Raw genomic sequence first — 9,616 nt, 5'->3', positions numbered from 1 at the left:
TTATTATTATTATTATTATTATTATTATTATTATTTATACCCCGCCCTCCCCAGCCAAGGCCGGGCTCAGGGTGGCTAACAAGCAATAATAAAAACAAGTTGAATGATTACAACTTAAAAACAAAATTAAAATACAACATTAAAATATTGAAACATTAAAATATTAAAATGTAGCCTCATCGCAGGAGGAGAAAGGAAAAGAAAAAAGAAAGGGAGGGAGGGAATCAAATTGGCTCCAAGCCAAAGGCCAGGCGGAACAACTCTGTCTTACAGGCCCTGCGGAAAGGAATCAGATCCTGCAGGGCTCTGGTCATGAGACACAGCGTTCCACCAAGCCAGAGCCAGAGTTGAAAAGGCCCTGGCTCTGGTTGAAGCCAATCTAACTTCCTTAGGGCCCGGGACTACTAGGGTGTTGCTATTTATGGACCTTGAGGTCCTCCGCGGGGCATACCGGGAGAGGCGGTCCTTTAGGTACGAGGGTCCTAGGCCGTGAAGGGCTTTAAAGGTCAAAACCAGCACCTTAAACCTGACCTTGTACTCCACCGGGAGCCAGTGCAACTGGAAAAGCACTGGGTGAATATGCTCCCATGGCAGAGACCCCGTGAGGAGCCTCGCTGCAGCATTCTGCACCCGCTGGAGTTTCTGGGACAGCTTCAAGGGCAGCCCCGCGTAGAGCGAATTACAGTAGTCAAGCCTGGAGGTGACCGTCGCATGGATCACTGTGGCCAGGTCGGGGCGGGAAAGGTAAGGGACCAACTGCAGAAGTTTATTGTCTTTTATCCGCACAAGCAGCTTGTGGGGTACAGTAAGTCTGTCTTGCTGGCTCCCTTGTCCCTGCCAATTCAATATTACAAACAGATGCAACAGCAAGCCACTGATACCAAGAGATGCAGCCGTATCCTGCAGCAGTGAGTTCCAAAGACCAAATATATTAAAGATCGGGGGGGGGGGGGCTTTCTGAGAATAAGAGCTGTTCCAACAGTGGGATGGAAGGTGGTGGGCTCTCCTTCCTTGGAGGTTTCAAAGCAGAGGTTGGATGGCCACCTGTCATGGATGCTTTAGCTGACATTCCTGCATTGCAAGGGGTTGGACTAGATGACCCTTGGTGGTCCTTTCCAACTCTGAAATTCTATGACTCTATGATATTGGGGGAGGGTATTCCTATGGTTTAGTTTTGAATTGCCTGCATTCAGAAAACAGGAAAGACCATAAGGTAGCAGTGAATGAAACCGAGGTGGGAGAGTTTACAGATCTTGAGTTGCAGCCAACGTCAGTCCTACTCAGATTAGACCCATTGAAATTAATGGGTGAGGACTAATCTAAACTCATTAGTTGCAACGGGTCTACTATGAGCACAACTTGGTTGGATACAACCCTTTCCCCCCTGATCTTCCGGATATTATTTAAAAACCAAGCATCCCTAACGAACACCAACTCCATCTCCGCCTACAAAAAAGCAAAAAAGAGGCGAAGATCTGAGGAAAATAGAAAGAGAGAGAGAGATTTAGCAAGGACGTGCTGTGTGGGTGGGGCTGGGGGGGTTGTGGGTGGGGCTCCATGTTGAGCTGAAGGTAGGGTCGAGTGTGTGTGTGTGTGCGGGTGTGTAATTTGATTTGCTTAAAGTGGGGACTTGAAGAGAGGGCAGCCCAGCGAGGGGCCCCTTAGCGGAGCCACTGGGGTGCTTAGCCAAGAGGATGCAGGAAAGAGGTGGGTTGCCATGGTAACGGGAGGCAGGCATGCAGGGGACCAGGCGGGAGGGAGAGGCGGGTGGAGAGGCAGAAGGCGCCAAGGTGTGAGCGAAGGAGGGCAGGCAGGAGGGAGGGAGGTGGGGGGACGGGGTGGGTGGGGAGTCGGTCCTTGCGGGTGGGGGGCGGTAGGGGCGCAGGGGGCGGGCATGGCCGAGAGGATGCCCAGCTGTGGGATCCTGTACGACACCTCCTTGCTGCTGCAGTTCTGCAATGGTGAGTCCCTGCAGCGTCCGCGCGCCCCGCTGGACCATCGCTTTTTCGGAGGCGCCCCAGCCCCGTGCGCGCTCCATCCATCCATCCATCGCCTGGCTAGGGTGGGGGGAAATGCCCCCCGCTTTGCAAGATGCTGCAGACCTGGCTTCATCGCTTGCTTGCATGCGCGCGCGCACGCCGAGAGCAGGGGAGGTGCCCGCCGGGCGCTCCGAGGATGCTCTGCAAGAACTCCAAGGGATGGGCGCAGGGCGGGGCGGGTGCCTTTCCATGCCCAGGGAGGGTCGCCCAGGGCTGGTGCGGCGCCAAGGGGTTACTGGGGCAGGGAAGGGTGGGGAGCGCAAGGGGGGGCCGCTCGGCTGACCTGCTGCCCTCTTTTCTGAGCAAGCCCCCCGCGCGCTCGCCCGGCCCTGCCGCGATGCCACACCCCGCGCCCAAATGGGTCATCGCGCAGCTTAGCTGGCCGCCCTCCACCCGCGCTCGCCCGCCCGATGCAAACTGGGAAATTCGCAACCAAGCCCATCTTCCACCTCCATCCGTGGGCGGCTGGGTCAGGTGGGCGCTTTAACTACTCAGGAAGAATTGCTCTGGAATAACTGCCACCTCCCGTTCTGCGCCCGAAACCACTAATTTCGGAATTAAACCACTCGCATCGCCTATAATAAGCGCGCACGGAAAGCTTGGCGGGGGCGCGGGGTGGGGTCCAGCTAGCCAGCCAGCCTGCCTTCTGGCACAAATTTACCACTCCGATGGTGAATAAAGAGGGTTAAAGGGCGTGCGAACTGCGAAGAACAAATCCATGCCAAGGGTTCCAGGAGGGAACTCTGCCCATGCTCCAGATACTCTTTGTGCGAGTAAAACTATGCTCGTTCCAGGACTGAGCCCTAGCATGCAACAGGTTCTGAGGCTGAACCCTGCCTCGGATTTCCAGCTTGCACTCTTTATATGTTCAGATGCAGTGTTTTATGAGAATACACAACAAGAGCTGAGCCCTAGCATTCCGAACAGGTTCTGGGTCTCATTCTCAGGGCTGCGTTTTACTTTATTTAATTTTTTTTTTTAATCTCCATGGTTCTCAAGAGCGATGCCCACGACGACGGCTATTCCGATTTATTCCCACGACAACCTTGCTGGGTAGGTCGGGCTAAGAAATTGCGAGTGCGCCAAGGTCAGAACTGAGCAGGTATTGGAAGCCATCCTTCCAATGTGCCAGCCATACCCATTTCTCCCTTTTTGGCACAGCCTTATTCTGCACATCTTCCCCATGGCAGGAACACTCCCCCACCAAAAAAAATTATCTTGCGCCCCTCTGCTTCTGAACCCAAGGGGCTGGGGCTCCGTCTGTTTCCACGTCACTTCTGACTGTCCAGCGCCCTCCTGCCCTGTCCAAGGTCGCTGGACAGCATCAGCAGCGTCCAGGAGGAACAGATTCCCCGTCCGTCCATCTCTCTCGCTTCTCTCGCCTGGTACTCTGCCTGGTTGCAGCGCCCGCCCGTCGCTCGCGATTGGACGGCGCCTGGGAGATGCAGCAAAGAGGGAGGAGGGAGAAGCGAGCTAAGAAATACGATTGCAGAGGAGGAGAACCCGAGAGGAGGCAAGCACCCGGGTAGGGCAGGGAGCGAGCCCCTGGCACTGCGGCAGAGGTCGTGAAAAGGGCAGGCAGGGGCAGCGTGGCGGCGAGGGCACCGGGCCCAGGGCAAACCCCAGCATGACAGGTGGGTGGCTGCTGGCCCTGCGCCCCTCGCTTCGCCTTTGCCCCACTTTGCCTGCGCCCAGCCCCATTCTGCATGCAGCCGCAGCCCCTCCGGAGAGGGAGCTGTGGGAATGCGAGGAACGCGGGGGGGGGGGGGGAAAGAAGCAACACACGCGGGTTGTGCATGTGTGAGTGCGCGCGACGCGCACGCCAAATGTCGAGGCGCCTGAGCCGTGTCTTCGTCGTGTTAGGTCGGAGGAAGGATGGCAATATTGTTCGGGAAAGGCTGGGGTGGGGGAGCTGTTCCAGTGCCATTTCTGAGAGGTGCCAGAAGGAAAAGCTTGGCAAGGAAGGTGGGGAAAGGGAACTGACGTGCTTGCGCAAAGCGCTCTCTCAAAACATACCATCCACCACCAACCTCAGAGCCTAGAAGAAAAGCGGGGCAAATCAGCCGACTTCACTGAAAACTCAGTTTTCCCCCCAGAGGCAGGCACCACCATCACACCCTGATTACTGACCACAGGAGAGCAAAGCTTAATCCCCCAGCCCTGGGACTTCTTTTTAGCTGCTATCAAAGGCGTGGGATTTAAATAAAGGAGAATGCATGCCTCTGAGAATGCACAGAGTGCCTGCCCAGGTTTATCATGCACACCAACAGTGAAGGACTCCCAAGGCTTTTATGTCAGAGTATCAGGCTTCTGGCTATCCAAGCACCCCTGTTTTGAGAAGTTAGCAGGAGGGGAAATGCACTGTTTATTTGCACAGGGGAAGTTCTGCGACCAGCAGGCCCCAAATCCTTGCCCTGGTCAGCCTCAGAAAGGAAGCTCTCCTGGCAGAATACCTGTGTCGCTCCTGAGACAGACAGCACAGGGCACCTGCTGGTCGGGAAGGGGGCAAGAGAAAACCAGGGCGGAAAAACAAAATAGTAAACAAGGCCCTGAACAGCCCTTGAAACATTTTTTTAGCTCCAGAGAGGCCAGATCAATGTATTCACAGCCATTTAAGAGAACCATTAGCTAGCCCATAATACACCTTAGCCTTCGAAGGCACAGCATCCTTGGGGGATCCTATGCATGTTTCAGTGGGGCTTAATTCTAAGTAAGTGTGGATAGGATTCAGAGATAGCATTGGTCAGCTGTTTAAAGACTGGTAAAAATAAGTATTCTTCCCTCCCCGCTCTTCCAGTATATAAGTGAACTGGGGATTTTAATACATATTATTGACCATGATGACAGAATTTTGGGGTGGTAGTTATTCCGGATTAATTATTACAAGAGTCTTGGGTATGGCACCAGGGTGGCAAAAGCGTGATTTCAAACCGTGGTGTTATCCCTCGTGTTTTCAATGCATACTTGAAACCTGCCTATTTCAACTATAGGGAATAGTGGTGATATTTATTCCACGTTAACTGACACCAGTTGCTTTTGGTATTTGGTTTACGCCCTTGCCCCAAGAAAATCCTAATCCCTTTCCAAATATGCGAAGGATATAATCTGATGCCCACGTACCTGGGGGACAGGTGTGGCAGAGAGAACCCAATTTACTAAAAGCAGCTGGAAGTATCACTAATTTGCCACTAGTGGGCAGTGTCTGCAAGAAACTGGACCTTACTGATCGCTCCTTTGATCCACAAAATTCATGAGCTCCTCAAACATCTATTTCAATGCTTTTATCTCAGTCCTCCCATATGTAGAAGCAGGCAGGGCTTCAGACCAGGGGTTATATCATCTATAAAATTATAATTAAATGCATTTGGCTTTTTCATTATCTGTGGCTTCCTTTAGTGGGTGGGATGTTCTAATCCTCCTTTAAAAAAAACATGAATGCTTCTTAGATTTTTCTGCGCTTCGTTTTACATAGGTTTTAAGTGCATCTTATTTACTTGTTTATTATTGTAAGTCACTTTGGATTGCATCTGCAAGAAAAACAACTAAGAAATGTAACGAATAATAATCAATACACTATGCACTGCCTGCAACCTGCTTGGATGTCATGAATAGGTTCTTTTCACAATGACTGTGGCATTGCCATCACCCAAATTTATGCATCCCTTCATAAAATTTATGCATCCCTTGATAAAATTTATGCACTTCTTGAATGCCGAATTCATGTGGATAGAGGCTCAGATTTGACCAGGACAGGATCACTGTTTCAACAGTTTATTTGTACAGTATATATTTTGGTAATGTTATATAAAGCCATGGTCTTCCCAGTAGTGATGTATGGAAGTGAGAGCTGGACCATAAAGAAGGCTGATCGCCGAAGAATTGATGCTTTTGAATTATGGTGCTGGAGAAGACTCTTGAGAGTCCCATGGACGGCAAGAAGATCAAATGCATCCATTCTTAAGGAAATCAGACCTGAGTGCTCACTGGAAGGACAGATCGTGAAGCTGAGGCTCCAGTACTTTGGCCACCTCATGAGAAGAGAAGACTCCCTGGAGAAGACACTGATGCTGGGAAAGATGGAGGGCACAAGGAGAAGGGGGCGACAGAGGACGAGATGGTTGGATAGTGTTTTCGAGGTTACCAGCATGAGTTTGACCAAACTGCGGGAGGTAGTGGAGGACAGAGGTGCCTGGCGTGCTCTGGTCCATGGGGTCACGAAGAGTCGGACACGACTAAACGACTAAACAACAACAACAACATATTCAATAATTTATTTCATTTGTTCTCTACTTATCTAACAAATATACAGATTCATTACAAATGTAACATAGCTACATATAAAATCTCATTGCAATATAAAATAATGTTTTCCATATTGGTAATTTAATAATAACACTGTAAGCTCGTGACCGATGATCACATTCTCATAAAATTAGGCTAGTCATTGAGATGTAATTCAAATATGATATTATTATTATTTATTAAATCTGTTCTCTTGCCCAGGGCAACCCAAAGTGACTTCCAACCAAACAAGTAAGCAGACAATAAGCCCCACATAGATACATTCAAACCAAGAGGAAAGAGAAATACTTTTAAAAATATCCCACCTGTTCCTAAAAGGCAATAGATTGTTTAATTAATTGTTTAATTAGCAAAAAGCCTGGGAGAAGAGGGATGTGTTTGCCTGGTGCCTAAAGATATGTAGTGAAGATGCCAGGCGAGCCTACCAGGGGAAAGCATATGACAAACGAGGAGCCACAGCAGGATGGGCCCCGTTCTTGTGTGGCCGCCCTCTGGACCTTTTGAGGAGGAGGAACACAAATAAGGGCCTCATATGGTGACCACAGGGACGCGGGTGGCTCTGTGGGTTAAACCACAGAGCCTAGGACTTGCCGATCGGAAGGTCAGCGTTTCAAATACCCACGATGGGGTGAGCTCCCGTTGCTCGGTCCCTGCTCCTGCCAACCTAGCACTTCGAAAGCACACCAGTGCAAGTAGATAAATAGGTACCACTCTGGTGGGAAGGTAAATGGCGTTTCCGAGCGCTGCTCTGGTTCCCCAGAAGCGGCTTCGTCATGCTGGCCACATGACCTGGAAGCTGTACGCCGGCTCCGTCGGCCAATAAAGCGAGATGAGCGCCGCAACCCCAGAGTTGGTCACGACTGGACCTACTGGTCAGGGGTTCCTTTACCTTTTATGGTGACCACAGGGCTTGAGTTGGTTCATATGGGCAGAGACGGTCCTTGAAATATTGTGGTCCTGAGCCATAAGGTTTTATAGGTCAGAAACAGTACAGTGGTACCTTGGTTCTCAAACTTAGTCCATTCCCGAAGTCCATTCCAAAACCAAAGCATTCCAAAACCAAAGAGTGCTTTCCCATAGAAAGTAATCCAAAATGGATTGATCAGTTCCAGACTTTTAAAAACAACCCCTAAAACAGCAATGTACATGAATTTTACTATCTAATGAGACCATTGATCCATAAAATGAAAGCAATAAACAATGTACTGCAGTCACACAATCAATCAATCCATCCATCAGTAGCTGAACTGGGTTCCACACAGTCACAAAAAAAGCTGCAGAAACAAAAACACAAAATAAATAGCAAAAACAGACAGACCTCATCGTAACACTCAAATCAGAAGCGTAACACCCAAAACAGAGCACATTTGGCTTCCGAAAAAAGTTCACAAACCGGAACACTTATTTCCGGGTTTGCAATGTTTAGGTTCCAAGTTGTTTGAGTACCAAGGCGTTTGAGAACCAAGGGACCACTGTATGTTGATTTGGGACCGGAAACTAACTGGCAGCCATGATCAGGGTAATATGCTCAAACTGTCTTGTTCCAGTGAGCAGCCTGACTGCCGAATTCTGCACCAACCAAAGTTTCCAAACCGTCTTCAGAGGCAGAAAGAGGAATGAAATACATACGACAATTTGTGTTCCTCTTTCGCTTCACTTTATGTTCTCTAAAGAGCTCCCATTCTTGTCCTAATCTATTAGTTTGATACTCCCCTCATTTCACTGACAGAGCACAAGTTATTCTGTTCAATGGTCTCATAAACCATTTCCTAAATTGATGAGTTTCCTTTTGCTTCTGATAATTCACATATATAATGCATGCTGCTGTGGTCATATTATCCAATAATTTCTATTTTGGGGAATTGAATCTTTGATATATATGTGTAAATGTGCATTTTTTTTAAATCAAGGGGTATTTCAAATAGGTTGATATTGATATAAGCTGCACAGCGATATTAAAAGGCCATAAAACTGTTGGCTCCATCATCTAATCTTCATGACCTGTTGTAATTTACTTGGCAAACAGCATCTCCTCTTACAGGCTCTTGACAGGCCCTGCCTTTCATACAGAAGAACATGAAGTAGATGAACCTACTTAAAAACAACAACCAGCAGCAGCTCATATGCTCACAAATTCCGCCTTTCACTCATTTTGGCATGTTTTATATAAAACATTCCTCTCCAATTGGCACAGGTTAATGTGCCTATAATGGGACGCAGGTGGCGCTGTGGGTTAAACCACAGAGCCTAGGACTTGCCGATCGGAAGGTTGGCGGTTCGAATCCCCGCGACGGGGTGAGCTCCCGTTGCTCGATCCCAGAGTCGGCCACGACTGGACCTAACAATCAGGGGTCCCTTTACCTTTATCCAGCTTTCAGATTGGGAAGGGTTATGGAAATCTGATTTGAAATTCTTGGTGCGTTGTACTCTGAAAGGAAACTATATGAATATGATGTGCTGGTAGTATTTGATTCCTAGTAAGATAGGACGTGGGTGGCGCTGTGGTCTAAACCACTGAGCCTAGGGCTTGCTGATCGGAAGGGCGGCAGTTCGAATCCCCGCAATGGGGTGAGCTCCCGTTGCTTGGTCCCTGCTCCTGCCAACCTAGCAGTTCAAAAGCACACCATTGCAAGTAGATAAATAGGTACCGCTCCGGCGGGAAGGTAAACGGTGTTTCCTTGTGCTGCTCTGGTTCGCCAGAAGCGGCTTAGTCATGCTGGCCACATGAGTCCGCCGGCTCCCTTGGTCAATAAAGCGAGATGAGCACGCAACCCCAGAGTCGGTCACGACTGGACCTGATGGTCAGGGGTCCCTTTACCTTTACTAATGTGCCTATGTGGATGCACGCAAAAATAATTAGCAGAGCTTTGTTTCTACCTTAACATTGCATCCCCCCCCGACACTGCCTGTGCATTTTTCAAGTTCCCCTCTCCAGTCTAGAAACCTGTTTACAGTGGTACCTTGGTTCTCAAATGCCTTGGTACTCAAACAACTTGGAACCCAAATACTGCAAACCCGGAAGTAAGTGTTCTGGTTTGCGAACCTTTTTCGGAAGCAAAAGGTGCTCCGTTTTGAGTGTTACGCTTCTGATTTGAGTGCTACGATGAGGTCTGTCTGTTTTTGCTATTTATTTTCTGTTTGTGTTTTTGCGGCTCTTTTTCTTTTGTGACTGTGAGGAACCCAGTTCAGCTACTGACTGATTGATCGTGTGACTGCAGTACATTGTTTATTTCTTTCATTTTACGGATCAATGGTCTCGTTGGATAGTAAAATTC

The 9,616-nt window shown here is 49.1% G+C and overlaps 1 protein-coding gene across 4 annotated transcripts in view; it reads left to right on the top strand.

The window, feature by feature from the left end:
• The first annotated feature begins 1,599 nt into the window (after positions 1-1,599).
• EML2 (EMAP like 2) overlaps positions 1,600-9,616 on the top strand; it is a 49,098-nt gene continuing 41,081 nt past the window's right edge. For 2 of the 4 annotated variants that reach the window (XM_077932396.1, XM_028741899.2), the window contains exon 1: positions 1,858-1,961. In XM_077932396.1, the coding sequence (XP_077788522.1) occupies positions 1,895-1,961 (67 nt within the window). In that variant the 5' untranslated portion in view covers positions 1,858-1,894. Of the gene's footprint in view, positions 1,708-1,857; positions 1,962-3,542; positions 3,674-9,616 lie in introns of those variants that run through there. The other 2 variants (XM_028741900.2, XM_028741897.2) reach the window with 2 other exon arrangements.

Source organism: Podarcis muralis, chromosome 7, assembly GCF_964188315.1.
Source record: "Podarcis muralis chromosome 7, rPodMur119.hap1.1, whole genome shotgun sequence".
Classification (NCBI taxonomy): domain Eukaryota; kingdom Metazoa; phylum Chordata; class Lepidosauria; order Squamata; family Lacertidae; genus Podarcis; species Podarcis muralis.
Note: the sequence above shows the minus strand (reverse complement) of the source record. Positions and strands in the feature narration are given on the sequence as shown.